The sequence below is a fragment of the Poromitra crassiceps genome, assembly GCF_964638095.1.
Source record: "Poromitra crassiceps genome assembly, chromosome: 18".
In the NCBI taxonomy this organism is placed as follows: domain Eukaryota; kingdom Metazoa; phylum Chordata; class Actinopteri; order Beryciformes; family Melamphaidae; genus Poromitra; species Poromitra crassiceps.
In genome coordinates this window covers 13,066,127-13,082,096 of record NC_139636.1, presented here as the reverse complement: position 1 = coordinate 13,082,096, position 15,970 = coordinate 13,066,127, and the positions used below count along the sequence as shown (strand labels likewise).

Below are 15,970 nucleotides of genomic sequence, written 5' to 3'. Positions count from 1 at the left end.
CCTGCTTCAGCACTGTACCAGAGATGATCATCCGCCATTTTCATTTCCCATAGACATTTCGTAAACTGCTTATAAAAATAGTTTTACTTGTTCAAACCAAACGGTTCAGCTATATTTAGAATCGGGAGAGACCATAGGACATTTCACTCTGAAATGTACAACATCAAACAAACAACATCGAAAAAATATTTTCTTTAAATCCGCAGTTTTTTATGTTTTGGTCTGAGTGAAATGTTATGCGATCTCTCCTGTTTCTAAATATATCTGAACCGTTTGGTTTGAACAGGTAAAACAATTTTTTATAAACATTTTACGAAATGTCTATGGGAAAATAAATGGCGGATGAAAATCTCTGGTACAGTGCTGAAGCAGGAAGTGACGTTTCACTTTGGCTCTCTATTAGAATGAAAATTATAGTAGACAAGGGCAACATTGACCTTCAGAATTTGATACATGTATATAACATGTATGCACTGTATAGCAATTCAGACATATCGCTTTTGTGGTAACATTTATACATGATCGCACAATATGCATGTGATAACCTGTGATCCTTGCAGTAGTGCATGAACATGAATACTGGAAATGGGTCTGATATGCTTACAGAACCACTGTGATGTGGACGCATTCCAGAATGATGTATAACTGGAGTCACTATATGGCACACACAGTATATCTGGTACCATCGAGATGAGGTTCATTCCAGCATGGATCTGATATGTGGGCTACTTGAGATCTACTACATGGCATGTATTGTGTGTAGGAGCATTCCAGAATGAGTCTGGTATGTTTACAAAACCAACCAGACAGGTGGACCATTCAGAACCATGATGTGGGAAGTGGAAGCATACAGTCTCTATGCAGCTATATGGGATCTGGGATGCTGTCTCACCTTCTATATTCCAGTTTGGGCCTCCAGCTGGGATACAAAGTTATATGTATGTTGTTGTTTTTTTCCATTATGTTCAACACATTATCCATTAATCTAACAGACTAAAGGATGTGCTAAGGCTAGATTAGTATTCTGAGTAGACTTCAGCACATGCATTTAAATAAGTAGTCGGTGTAAGTAAGATGCATGCTTTGTGGCTAGTAAGCCTGACATTATTAGTCTGTCAGACAATTTACATTTTTAAAGAGAAACATTTTTGAAAACATACAAAATACAAATTATCATACAATCAGGATCAAATAAATAAATAAAGCCAATTGTCAGTAATGTATAGTTATACCATTAGAGTAAATGTGTGTTTGTGTGTGTGTGTGTTTTTAAACTGAACTAGTAAGATACTCTACCGTGTCTGATACTTTCATGAAAGATTCTGGCATCATCTCTGTTCAAAGCCAGCATGGAGTCGCTTAGTGCTGTAATCAAGGCAGATAGACACTCTTATGTGGGGGCAGGAGAAATATTAACGTTCTTATCTTTCTAAGATATCTAAGCATTTGCTACTCGTATGCATAATGTCTCAGGATTATGCATTGTGTTCATACTTATCTGCTAATAAATGTGGATGACAGCAAGACCTTGATTTTCCATCCCTAACGAGGCAACATGCTCGTGTTTTGCCAAAGAGAGTTCCCTTGTCCTTTCAGTTTTGTATGCAGCAGTGTCTATTTTCACCTCTCTATTCAAGAAGTCTATTGTTACCAAATCTTAAGAAAAGTGGAGTCACTTTTCGAAAGGCATAATTTGATATTAACCAATATGGATTCCCTATGGAGTTCTTTGCACGGTATGCCCTGAATCTAATGGAACGCTATCAATTCCACACTTACACCCCTTGAGGGAGACAGTAGGCCTACATGTCAGTCTTTGTTGTCAATCACATGGGGGACATGGACATCTCACATGGCAGAAGACTTCCACAGCAACAACAAACAGGCAGAACACATTCACTTTATTGAGATGGAAACGGAAAACATATTGCACAACATGCATGGGTGCAAAATCAAAAAATAGATATAGGAAATATAGATCGATAGAAATAAGACAGAGTAAACACAGCACAACTGACACACAATAACATAGTGCTAAGTTTAGAATGAATGGTACAGTATAATCCCCAGTTATTTACAGTATACAACTGCACGATATCCTGGTAAAGCATCCAGATCACGTGAACTCACTTTGTGAGATGTGTATCTACAATATTCCGTGAGAGAAAATGTTATTGCATGGCAATATAGATTGAAGCCTAAGCTCCCGATGATTAGACTACATTCGTGCCAGTAGATGCGTCAGCGCCTAGCCAGGAGTTGGATAGAAGCTCAAAGTGAATGCCTCGAACTTCATCTACAGAACACTTAAATTAAGTACACCCACACACTGTGATTCAGCAGTATTCCTTTAAAAATGGCTACTGCCAATGAGTTGTTCTCCACAATAGCTGCAAAGATGCCTTAGAAAATGTATACGTCTTTCTGAGGCAATGACCTACTTCTCACAAAGGAAGACACTATTGCTGCGCAAGAGTGGTGGCAGAAGGGTGGAGAGCTGAGAAACTGCATGTCTCTAGACACTCCTTGTCATACCTTCATGTACCTGTAGTAAGTCATCTTTTACTATCTACAGTTAAAACAACTTCTAGATGGTAACAACAACACTAGTATTAATTCCCATGAACTAAACCAATAGGATTTTGCGACTTATTCTGAAGTGGTTTATGCATGTTATTGAGGCACCTCATGTGTGAGAAGGTTGATCGTTTGCATGTTCCGCAAGCGATTCGTAAAAGCACACCATGGCACAAAAATACCACGCTGCTCAAGTCAGATAATTTTTATATGGCAATGAACATTTATGAGTTGGAAAAGTAAGCTTATGAATAACAACTATTTCCCAAACGAGTTGGCATTATAGGCCACAACCTCCCCTCTTACAGAGATGTGCTTTCTCTGCCACTTCACATAATATAGTATGGAGTGCATTGATCTTATGAACAGGTGTGGACTATCAGAGTGGGTTTAAATATGTAGATTTTAACTGGGAATAAGACAGATAGCTAAGCTTGACCCCATTTTGTACACCTTCCGTTACCACTGAATTTTATGAATAAGGATATATTTGAACTATAAAGTCAAACTATAGTAAAAGAAGAAAAAGGAGAAGCATGCTAATGACGTCACAGAAGAAACATGGATACACGTGATTAGTGACATACATAAACTCACATGACAGGAGTGTTATGTATTGGTGAGCAAGACACAGAAAGAAAGGGAATAGCATGCAAACATGTAATGTGACATACATAGAGGAAAATAGAAAAGAGTCATCAACAACCAACAATTATCTGGAGTACTGGTGATTGAAAAGGGACAAAGCACTGCACAAAGTCAGTAAGAACACTCAGCGTTAGCATGCACGACAAGCAGGTCCAGAGAGTCGAGTTGCTGCGACAGTCTCAGGCTCCATTTACCTTCACTGTCAGACATGGCGCCCTGCAAGTCGTCCATCATGAACGCGATGTCTCGGTCGTAGCCGCGCGTCCGGGATTCCTCCCTCATATGTTGCTGTACCTCTGGCAGGGAATGGCTGGACCCATACTGGTCCCTGGAGTCGGCAGAGATGGGAGGGAGAGGTCCGGCCGATGCTCTAGCCATGCCCATAGGCTTCCCCACCGGGCTCAGAGGGCTCTCCTCCTCAGAGTTCTGGGCCACAATGGGGATACGGCCCCGGCTCTGGCTAATAGGTAGACTGGTGGGCTTTGCTCTGGCCACCCCAGGGGCAAATGCTGCGTCCAAGACCTCTCCCTCTGTCTTCAGTCTAAGCGAGGAACTAGACAGGTCTCGTTTCATGGACAGATCCAAGCCATAGACAGATGAAGGGCGCGATGAGGGCCGGGAGCGGCTGCCACTGGGGTAGGTGCCATCATCCTGGACAGATGATCTGATAGCCGGCACCAAACCCAGGGACTGGCCCAGATTGAGAGAACCAGCCAGGTTGGCCCCCAGGGAAGAGCCCAGGTATTTCTGCTGCTCGGACAAGTTCTTTCTAAGCCCAAAGGTGATCTCATCCTGAAGCAACCTGGCCCTAGCAGCCAGATTGGTCACAGACGACACTCGAGAGCCCATGTAGCTGCCATAGTCAGGCTCCAGATCCCTGCTCTCCTGGATGGGGGAGAATTTGGTGACTGCCTTCGGGTCTATGAGGGCCTTTTTGTTCTTCACCTGTTTCTGATAAAGCACAGCCGCAGGAAGTTGTTTTGCGGCCTGTTTTTCAAGGGTCAGCCTGCCGATGCTGTATTTCTCACCTTTGGGGAAGTGACGAAAGCTGGTGTCACTGGGGAGGTACTGGGGAATGCCCAGGCCTGTTAGGTGTTCTAGTCCTTCAGTTCCTCGCCTGAACTCCTGCTTTATCTGCTGCTTAAGTAGCTTCAGCTCATATGGCTCCTCCATGGTGTCATCTTCTCCTTTACCATAAGCCTGCAACCGAGCTGAGCCCAAAAAGTCTGCCACCTAAAAGGGAAAAATAAATGGCCTTAAATTAGTAACTGTTTTCAGAACAACAATAATATGAATATGGTTTATGTGCATTACACAAAATTCAACAACAAGCACTAAATCAAATAAATATGAATAAGAATAGATAAGATACAAGTTATAGAAGATAAAAACAGGAGAGCATGTAGAATGCATTTACCTCTGCTGTGCGCCTGACCTCTGCTGCCCTAAGCAGCCTATCTGCTTTGGACAACTCCTTATCAGGCAGGCTGAACCCAGAGCCCAGGCCTGTGGTGCCCAGCCCCGTGGAGCCCTTGGTAAGCTCCCCTATGTCCTCTATCAGCACATAGTTCCTGGCATTATGGTGGTCAATATCAGCATAGAAGGACTCAGCAGAGATGCTAGACATGGGACTAGAGGCCATGTTCCTCTCCTCTAATCCCAGTCGTAAGTCCAGGTTGCCATACTTGCCCCCCAGGTGGGCCACCCCATAGCCACTGTCTGTGGAGGATGGCACGATCAGCAGAGGCTGGTTGTGTATGACCTCATAGTTGGTGGTGATCTTAGGCTCCAGGTCAGAGAGAGTAGTCTGTCGCTGCTTCCCCTGTTGTTGCAAGAGCAGGGCATGCTGGTAGCTGCTAGGCTGAGCCTGGGAATGGGAGAGAGTCTGGTAAGGAGACACCTGTTGGTGGTAGAGGGACTGCTGCTGGTAGAGGCTCTGCTGGGTGTAGTGGCTGGTGGTTTGGGTCTGGGGGACGTACTGGGCATAGTGGGAGTAGGGACTTGTTAGCGTGTTGTACTGGGAGTCAGCCTCCGTCTGCGGAGGGATGAACTGGTCAAACTCAGACTGGGGAGCTGTCCGGGGCCTCTCCAGACCGTCACCCCTGGCTTCTCTGATGTTGCTGACCTCACTATCAGACATGTAGTCTCTCTCCTCAGCGACCCCTTGGAGATACGCTCTCTCTCGCTTCTCTCGCTCCTTCAGCAAGGCCTCCTTGCGCCGGTTGATACCCATCTCCAAGTACCTACAGCAATGAGGAGAAAGGGGTGCATATCTTTTTACAACTTTAACATTAACAATTCCAAGTCAACACAGCAACCAAAGAGGCAAATTATGTTCCGGGTGCTCACACAGTAGTACCTTTTACTATGTGTGAATGTGGAGAGGTCTCACTGAGTGATGTCGAGGCAGCCATTTACCCGCTAAGCTATTAGAGTGGAGAGGTAAGAGGTGAATCATGCAGATGAATTAGGAATAACGATCGCTTGACAGGGAAGGGAATTCAATGATACGGATTGTAATCCATCTACAACATGTGTATTAATTTAAACCTTCCATTGCTGGTTAATGAATTCATGTTAAGGGGTCTGGATTAATTTCAACCTGTATACTGTGTATGTTAAATCTGTAGGATTTTACCGCAGCTTGGCGTCAATCTCCTTCTCCTCTTCATCCAGTTCGGCCTGTTTCTTGCGCAGCTTCGAGGATTCTCTCTCCACCAGATCTAACTCCTTGTCAATGTCCTGCAGGATCTTGGCCCGGGCCATAGTTGTATTGCGGGCGAGACGACGGCGAGCAGAGTTGGTGCTGTAGCCCGACCGGCCTGACAGAGAGTCATCCTCAGGAGGAGGGTCTGGTAGAGTCCTCTTTACTTTCCTACCCGTACTGGAGGGAGAGCCTCGGCTCTAGAACATAGGACAACATTATAACTCTTAATCATTAGATAGAGATTATTTGGAATCAATTAACTTTTCTGTATATCTTTTTGAGATGTATGGAACGTTTTCATCGTTCTAAAACAATCATGCACAAACACCATGATATTACTTAAATGTGCAGCTAATGTTCTTCACAGACTTACAGAGTAGCTGTCTGCATAGTATCCAGCCATCCTGTCCTCGGTGGTAGGACTGAGGGATTTGGGGTCAGATAGAGACTTCTGACCAGCCTTCAGCATCCGGGGGCCAGAGGAAAACCTGGTTGGGTCAGCACTCAGCATCCTATGGCCTCCCCCTGACTTTTCAGGGGACAGGGGGGAGACTGGGGAGTAGATCACTTTTGATTTGATGCCATCTGCCGTCAAGTATGTGCTGTAGCCCACCTCAATGGGTGTGTGTCTCCTGTCTGAGTCTGTCTGGCAGCTCAGGCTGCCTCCTCTCTGAGAGTTCTCTGGGGCTGAGATGTGCTTGACGATTTCCACCTTGGTATCCATCTGGACATTGGGCCGTTTGAGAGTTCCAGAGTGGTCAGTCTGGACAGAGATCTCTGCCACAGTCTGGATAGCAATGCTAGAGACCTTGGAGCCATGTTTCCCATCACTGCTATGTTTTCGAGAGCGGCGTCGAGCTCGTGTGGGTGCATCCCACTCATCCTGGTCCTCATCATCAGTCTGACCACAGCTATCAGTATTTCTCTTATTCCTCTTTCTCCTTCCCACATACTGCTTGTCTGCTGAATCTTCATCATCTGTCTGCACTCCACTATCAATGATCTTCCGCCCTGTGTCCTGATCAGCCTGGTTAGACACAACTGGAAGCCTCTTAGGGAGAAGCTGGTCCTGACCTTCGTCTAAATGGATGCCAATGGATGGAGATGTAGACTCATCTTTGACAGGCCAATACTGGCCACTGTCCCCTACCCCTGCATACTTAGCATCTAGGAGGTTTCCTGTGGACCCAGAGGTACTATAGTGCTCATCTAGCTGGCGCTGGAGTTGCAGTTGGAGTTGTTGGATCTGCTCCAGCTGCTCTTTCTGCTGGGCATAGGTCTCCTGCTGGGCCACCATGTGGGCATGATGCTCCTCCTCTTGCTGTAGGAGTAGATGCTGTTTCAGGGCCTGGAGCTCCTCAAGCTCCCTTTGGACCATCAACTGTTCCTGTTCGCGGTAACGTTGGATTTCCTGCCTCTCCCATTCTAGCTCTTCAGCAAGACATAGCTGCTTAAGCTTCTCCAGCTCGAGGAACTCCCTCTCCATCTGGTACTGGGCCATCTTGGTGTTGTCCAAACCAGGGAATATAGGAGAGGAGGCTAAAGCGTCCAAAGAGGCAGCTATGGCTTCAAGGGTGGTGTCTGAGTACATTTCAGGGTAGCCCGTTATGATGTCAGCCAAAGCAGTGGGTAGAAGCTCCTTGTGCAGTCTTGTGTCAAAAGGAATGATCTGACCTGGGTCTGTAGTGGGAATGAAGCCATAGGGGTGCGGCAATGGCTGGTTCTGGACCAATGTTGTCATTGGTAAGGTGGTGCTAAAGACAGAGCCTGGCTGAGTGGTAATAGCATATGTAGATGGGACTGGAGCTGCTACAGAGGAGTACACTACTCCATCTGAGGTTCGTAGAACACTATTTACACCAAACCCAGCTGCAGGGAGCTGGGGATATGGAGCAGTTGTCTTCCCAGAGTAGTCTCCAGCAGCTTTGCTGGTGTAGTCTAGAGCTTTACCTGCCACAATGAGTCCAAAAATAAAGTTTTAGTTGATAAACTATATTAGGATTTGGATATATAAAAGTGAAGGTCATGCACTTTGGATTAGAAAAGAAACCCATTCCACATGCATTGCGTCATTTTGGCTAGCACGATGCAAACCCAAAATTTTGAGGGAGAACACGCAGGCACACACATGCATCTGTATGAAAACAAGAGAGAGAAAGAAAAAATAAGCACATCGCAATATTGGATGGAAACATGCACATTCATTTTAGAAATCATATTTTGAAACATATTGTTATACTAAAACAGATTTAAACTTCCCATGGATGACTGAACTTAAAGGGAAAAACACGAAATGGCTTCAAAGCATTCAACTGTAAAGTGATTATTGCTGAAGTGGGAATTGAGCAGGCACTTTGTAACTCAAGGGTTCAAGTCTCTCTACAAAAGGCCATAAAGCAAGCATAGAGCATGGTGAACCAAAGAAGAAACATGCAACAACTACCCCATACTCACCAGTAGAAAGATGTGCGGCAGTGAGGTCTATGGCTCCATCTGATGATCCATTGCGATAGTCATTCTTGAGCTCATAGGGGAAAAGTCCTGCCTCTGTCAGGTTGGTCTCAGACACTGATGCTTTGATACCATTCATGCCTTTGATACCATATACTCCAGCATTATCATATTGGTAGTGGTCATCTCTATAGCCAAAGCGGTTGTCAGGCTGGGTGGTGACTGCGGGCAGTGTTCTGCAGCTTCCTGTGAATGGTAGCTTGTAGATGACATCACAGCAGACACTCCTCCTCCCAGCAGTCAGATCCACTGGAGTGCCATCATCCTCCACCACAGTGGTCACAACTCCTGGGCTTGTGGCAGACAAAGCTACCATGGCCCTCACTGGCCTGTAGTTGGACAGATCCATGGCCACCGTGGCCTCTGGTGAAAGGACGGGACCTCCATTGGTGATAGCTGCTGTGGGCAAAGTCACTGGCTGCTTCCCTCCTGGGGAGGCGAGAGCTCCAAAAGAAAGATTCATGGGTATGTCTTGAGCCGTGGATGCTATAGCACTGATTACTGGCTTGGAGTTCACAGGCCTGTATACAATCTGTGCTAGAGGTTCGAATGGTTTGTATGTGGTGAGAGGCAGAGGCAATGAAGTAACATCGCCCTGGAGATCTAGAGGTTTCTCTGCTTGAGTTTTATTATATGAAGCAATGGTGGCCGTGCAGGTGACTATTGTGATGCTATCAGTGACAACAGACAGTGTGGGAGCAGGGGTGATCTCTGCACTAAGGTTTACTATCTCAGGCTGCACTGCAGTGATTTGCCGCCCACTAGAATCACTGGAAAAAGACTGTCGACATGACTCAGGGGGTGTCAGGTCCATGCCTTGGTCAGTCATCTTTACACCAACCTTCATGGTGCGTAAATCAATAACATCACCAGGATAGATTATCTTCCCATTCTGTTTTGGCCGTGGTTGGACTTTAGCAATGTCTGGTTGTATAGTGATTGCTACACTGGGCGGAGGGACCTGTGGTAGCCTTTCATGGACAACAGACACAGTAGTCCTCTGGACCTCAGTGGTGACCACCTGAGTGACCAGACTGGGCAGGCTTTCAGGAGGCTGTCCTGAGGTGGATATGGAAGAGGAGTACATGTGACTCATACTGGCGACCACCTTCTCTTGTCCACGAATCTCTTGGCTCTCAATGGATTCCTGCCGAATTTTAGTGATGGTGACTGGAGCTACAGATACAGACTCTGGAATGTTCTGGATAGTGGGTATGGGGGTTCTCCTGGTGTAAGCTTCTGTTATTATCTCCAGAGGGCTATCATATTCTGCTGAATAAGTTAATACCTGTGGTTGTTGTACTGGTGAAGGAACAAGCCCACTCCTGTAGGGGACTTGAGCAGCATAAACATCTATAGGAACTTCCTTTTCAGCTGGCATGTTTACTATCTGTGTCACTTGGAATGGCTGTTGCATGGTTATGGATTCCCTCCTGGTGGTACCGAAGGCCTCAGTTGTAACCACCTGTGTGGGTGTTTCATAATCTGAGGGATAGGTAGATATCTCACCAGTGGCATATGGTGGCTGCACTATGGAAGTTATAGATGTTCTCCTCTTAGTAGTGGTGGCCTCAGTTGTAATAACTTTGATTGGCATCTCATACTGTGGCAGGAAAGCCATCACCCCAGACCCTGCATGAGGCTGGATCACTGCTGATGGTATTGAAGCTCTTCTCACAACAGCCTCCTTTGTTGGAACATCTCTGCGTGTTTCATGTTCAGGCTGCATTGCAATGACCTCCACTAGAGATGTTGACTGTGGCACAACTGAGGGTGTAGTTGCTCCATAGACTTGTGGGATGTAAGTAATTGTAGGTATTTCTGGCTGTACTGGAATTTGTGTGACTTCCATCACAACAGATGATGGTGTTACTTCAGCAAATGTAGGAATTGGTGCTATCATAGCAACTGTAGTTACTGGTGTCGCCTTAGCCACTTCATGTATTGGGGTAACTTCAGCAACTACAGGAGGATGATGTAGTACTGTTGGTATGGCTGGTATTTCAACAGCAACATCAGGTGTTTCATACTTTGTAGGGAGAGTGGCCATGTCAGCTACAAGAAGGGGTTGCTGCATAGGTGGTTGGCGTATCACTTCAGGAGAAACTTGTATTGGCTCAACAGCTTGTAGTACTGATGGTATGTCAGAAAGAGTCTCAGTGTTGCTGAACCCTGTAGGCATCACCTGTTCTACAGGGAAGGTCACTGCTTCAGTTCCTGTGAGTGGCTGTTGTACAGGAATTTGCTGAATCATTATTGGTGGTCTTATACTAACTGCCTCAGTGGTAATCACTTCAGTATGCATATCATGTTCTGTTTGTAACATTACTACTTGAATTTCTGCATGCGGAGAGAGGACAGTTGAGGAGGCTGAAGCTGTTCTATCTTCAGCAACTGGTGCTTCTGGAGGTATCTCAGGCTGTAGTGGTAATGTAACAACTTCTGTCACAGGATGTGGTTGTACAATTTCAGTTGGTGTTGGGGCCTGAGGAACTGGTACTTCAGCTAAAACCTCCGGTGGGATTGTTATGACCTCTGACACTGTTTGTGGATGCAGAGCAACAGATGGCATTGACGGTCTTCTAGTTGTGACTTGTACAGCAAGTGGTTGAATATAAATCTCTGGCTCTGGAGGCATTGTGATGAATTCAGATACGGATAGAGGTGTCTGGGCAGCTGCCAGTGTTGGCTGAACAATCGGTTGTTGTTGGGCTGCTGGAGGTACATATGGTTTCTTGATTGGAAGAGGAACACTATACGCCAGAATGGGTGCGACCTGATCTGATGACACTGCCATGACATCAGCCACAGATAGAGGTGGGTGCACTACAGAAGACATGGCGCCTCTCCTTGCTTGGACAATTGTCTCAGAGGATGCCACTTGCTGTCCTGCCACCATTGGAGTTACAGACATTGGGGGTGGATGTCTCACAGCAGGGACTGATGCTCTCCTAATTGTAGACTGGTATGAGTATGTCTCATTGGGTGTTTTCTGCTCTGAAGGTGTGGTTTGTATCCCTGACACCTTTGTGGATGGGATGGAGCCTTGCCTAACAGGTGCCTGGACTGTAATGCCCTGCCCTGCTACCTCTGTTGGTGTGCCAGGTTCAGATGGCAGGGTTATCACTGCATACGTTTGCAAACATTTAGCATGTCTAGGAGACAAAGGAGACTTGGGAGATGTTACACTCAACTTGGACTCCACAGGTCGGGTCAGACTCAGTGACAGAGCATTTGGAGGTGCCTTGGTCCTGGGCAGTGTTGCAGCTTTATGAGCTACAGGAGGAGGAGGTGGTTTGACACTCTCCCCTGGTTTGTGGCTAAAAACCAGTCCAGCCGGAATGGATACAGGCTTAGGTGGTATGGGTGGAGGAGGCTTGACTGCTTGACTAGGACCAGTTGTTGTAATATAAGCTTGTGCTGTCGTTGCTGTAGAAACTGGCACAGCAGTGGGAACTGATATAATAGCTTGCTTGGGTATGGTGATGGGTGGAGGTGGAGGTGGAGGTGTATCTGCTACAGGTATTTCTACTGAATCTGCGCCTCTTGTAGCTGAAGCTACAACCGGCACTGCTGGCACAATAGTGGACACTGAGGCTGTATCTGTGCTGGATATACCAGTAGCAGGAGTGGGAAAAGCGGAAACAACAACAGGACCTGCAGCTATTTGACTGCCTTGTGTCGAAGCAGCAGTGGTAGCTACTGACACTTTGCTAGGCATATATTGTGTAGTTTGACCAAGTACAGATGTGTTTTCCACACTGGGCACTATGATGACTACATGCCCTTGTCTGGTTGGGGTCACCACTTGAGGTACATCCGGGTGCATGTCCTCCATTCTTGGCTGTATATCCACAAATACAGATTGCATTGGCTGGTCAGACACTGTTGCTCCCATGGCTATGGTAGCGGTCACAGTAGGGGAGACATGTTGGACAGTTCTGACAAGTGAGGGCTCAATGTTACTCTCAGACAGTGAAACTGAAGTAGATCGAGGTGGAGGGGGAGGTGGTACTTTCTTTTTGACTACTGCAGTTGATGCTGGAGCTGGTAAAGGTACCAGGGCTGGTTGAGCTAAAGCTGGGACTGCCACTGGAGTTGGGGCAGCTGATTGAACAGGGAGTGAATGTATCACTGTGGCCTGGACTTGAGCTGGGGTAGTCACAAGAGCAGAGACTGGTTGTGGGGCTTGTACTGAGATAGGAGATGTAGTTGAAACCAGGTCAGGCATTTGGACTATGACTGGACCAGGATAAGGAGCAATAACAACTTGGGCTGGAGTTGGAGTATGACCTGTTGCTGGTGCTGCAACAGATGTAGCAGTGACTAGGGCTATGTTTTGAGCTGAGACTACAACAGGTCCTGGACTTGGTGCTGAGATCTGCATAGCAGCTCGAACCTCACCAGGCATCTGAGATGGAGATGAATCCAAGTCAGATGAATCCAAGTCAGGCATTTGAACCACAACAGGTGGGGCTGGAGTTCGTACTCCATCTGTAGGAACATTAACTGGAACTGGTGTAGCTGTTTGAGCTTTGGTTGGATCAGACACAACTTCTGATATTGTAACTACAACTGGGGTTGGAGTAGGAGCAGAGACTGAGCCCTGAGTAGGAGGAACACTTGCAATTACAGCAATTGATGGTGGAGAGATGTCAGCTAGTGGCTGGGTTACAAGTGAAGTTGGTGGAGTTGGTGGGGTTGAGTCAGATGAAAGAGGCGTTTGAGCCTGGAATGAGGAAGAAGTAGCATTAGATGCTAAACTGGAATCTGGAGTTACTGGTGAAGTTGGAGGGGATACTGGTGACAATGGGGAAGGTGTAGTGGTTAGTTCTGGGGCTGAAATTGGACCTGGAATAGGTTTCACTTCTGGAACTTCACACACCACACTGATAGGCTCCATATCAGCAGTTTCAGATAAAGGTGGGCTAATGGTGGGCTCCTCCTTAGTGTCAGACTCATCACTGGGAGTAATGTCAGAGGAAACACCAACACCATACTCTTCTGCAAGACTGCTGTCATCCTCTTCCTCTCCAGATGAACACTGGGTAATTTTGAGGTCTGGTATGGGAAACAGTGACCTTGTGAGGGCAGGATCTTGCGGAACCATTGCCCTAACATAACCTATAGATCCAGTTGGAGTACAGGGAACAATAGTCACCTCAGGACGTTTAGGAGGTTCAGTGGGACGTGGTGGAGCAGGCCGTTTCTTTTTCTTCACCGGCACATCATCGTAAGTGTCAGGGCCTGGCACAAGCCTATCAGTTTCTCCAGTGAAGGACGCCTCTTCCATAGGCATGGCCACCACACAGGTCTCAGTGACCAAGGACGGCACAGCATCTGAAGCCCCTGATGGCAAAGATTCCATGGCAGTCTGGGCCTGTTCAAACTCTTGCTCTATCATCATCAGTTCTCTCTTCTTCTGCATCATTTCCTCATAAACATCCTCTGGAGATCGGAGCTTCTTCACAGATTCAGAGTCATTGTCCCTACTGGGTTCCATGTGTTGAGCTTCACTTATCTTAATTTCAGGGTCCTCAACTAAGGACTCATAAAGATAGTCTTCAATTGTCATTCCTCCATAGAGTGGCTCAATATCAGGAGGACTCTCCCCTGGAATAGCTCTTGTCTTCTGAATAATTTCCTCATATGTTTCTTCAGCACTCTTTAATGGTTTTGTCACACTATACGTATATTCAAATGGATCAGAGGGAGAATATGGTATCACTGTTGGTGATGGTTTACCTCCCCTCTGCACAGCTTGCCTAGACTCTGGTTCTGATTCCATACTGGCAGAGTACTCAGAGGCAGAGCCAGATGTACTAAGGCTGTCCTCGATCCCCTTGGCCTCTCTCAGCTCCTCTGTTGGAGAAGCATCCTCAAATGGAGAGAGGTTACTAGGCGAAGGAAGTGGCTGGCCCTCGCTTCTCTTGGCCATAAGTTCATTCTTGTCTCTCCTAGACTTCTTGACGCTCCTCCTCTCTGGCTGGTCACCATCTTTCAAAGTTCCCTGTTCTCTTGAGACTTCCTCTTCCTCCCTCATCTCCTCCTCCTCAGATGAGTCTTCAATGGTCGGGAGATGCTGGCCTGGTTGCCTGTGTTTAGCTTTGCGATGATGTTTGTCTCCACTTGCTTTCTTGTGGCTGGGGCTGCTGTCACTGTCCTCTTCTAGAGATGAGGCTGATGTGGGTGAAGATCCTGGAGTGAAGCTAGATGCCTGAACACTAGATGACCCCTTTGACAGAGATTCAGTGATGCTCTCTACCTCTTCATCAGGGCTTTGTCTCTGTCTCACAGCTGGAGTAGCTTTCTTGAAAACATTGGTGGTCACAGTTTCAGGAGCATATTGAGTGGTTGTAGTGTCTGTCTTTGTGATGGATTTTCTCCTGGCTGGAGTGTCTTCATTATCTGTGCTACTTTTTCTTGACAGTGGTCTGGCAGTCACTGAATCGTTATCCAACTCAGCTTCCTCGATAGCTTCCTCGTATGTCAATCTCTTCTCTTTCTCATCTTCTGAGAGAGACATATCTTCTTCACCACCCATGCCCATGATCTGTTTGCGGATGAATTCTTCATCTTCCATAGAGGAGTCAGCGCTTTCGGTTTTGATGTCTTCATTGCTGGATGAGATAGGGCTCACCTTCAACCTCCTCTTCTGGACCTGAGGTGAGGGTGAGGGGGTGAGCTCACTTTCACTGGCCTCTTCCATTGCTTGGAAACTCAGGCGCCTCCTCCCACCTTTAACCTCCTCATTCATTAGCATGGATGGATCTGTTGTTGTATCAGTTATAGTAGCATCGCTGACCACCTGCACATTCTTCAATTCTTGTGATACGGGTAAAATCTGGGGTTGGTCTTGATCATTTTGCTCTTGTGCCTTGGCTGTAGTCTCAAGCTCTGTCACATAAATAACTGTATTCTCCAATTTGATTGGTTGACTAGCTGTGACGTGGACAGTAGAGACGGAGGCCTTCCTCACTTTTATAGGCTCCTTGTCGGTTTCATCTTGCTCCTAAAAAAGGGTAGAAAACAAGGCAACAGTGAAAATGTTGTCCCCCACTAGTGATGTAGACCCCATCTTGGCTAAACAGTAACAAATGTTTCCCCTTGTTGAGACTTGGAATTATAACATGTCATTCAAAGTAATTTTGAAAATGCTAGAATGTAGTGGATAGATGCATAATTTCCCTCTTGTTGCATCAATATCGAATCCATAGTCTGGCAAATAATTTAATAAATGACGAATGAACAATGTGGCATCCCCTCATAATTTTGAAAATACCAGAATGCCACTGCATTCTCGCAAGATCCACCATTCTTCCCGAGTTTTGTCTGAGATATTGTACTTGATACATGGAGGTTTGTCAGTGGTTGTGCATGTAAAAAGGCAATGTAGAAACCTCTCGGGCTAATCAGTTTAATTTCTACTTTTATACATTTTTGTTCAACATTTGAGCAAAATTCAATCTGTGGTGACATGTGACGGATGGAGGAACAAAGGAACATTAAAGGAAGACTGCCAATTTT

At 46.2% G+C, this 15,970-nt stretch overlaps 1 protein-coding gene across 1 annotated transcript in view; it reads right to left on the bottom strand.

Moving 5' to 3' along the window:
• pclob (piccolo presynaptic cytomatrix protein b) overlaps nt 1-15,970 on the bottom strand; it is a gene marked incomplete at both ends in the record, with an annotated part of 76,433 nt that overhangs the window by 19,693 nt on the left and 40,770 nt on the right. The window contains 10 exons of the mRNA XM_083654707.1: nt 893-919; nt 1,297-1,365; nt 3,420-4,458; nt 4,643-5,468; nt 5,864-6,129; nt 6,306-7,882; nt 8,387-10,046; nt 11,376-12,051; nt 12,906-13,012; nt 13,119-15,455. Of these exons, the coding sequence (XP_083510833.1) occupies nt 893-919; nt 1,297-1,365; nt 3,420-4,458; nt 4,643-5,468; nt 5,864-6,129; nt 6,306-7,882; nt 8,387-10,046; nt 11,376-12,051; nt 12,906-13,012; nt 13,119-15,455 (8,584 nt within the window). The remainder of the gene's footprint in view (nt 1-892; nt 920-1,296; nt 1,366-3,419; nt 4,459-4,642; nt 5,469-5,863; nt 6,130-6,305; nt 7,883-8,386; nt 10,047-11,375; nt 12,052-12,905; nt 13,013-13,118; nt 15,456-15,970) is intronic.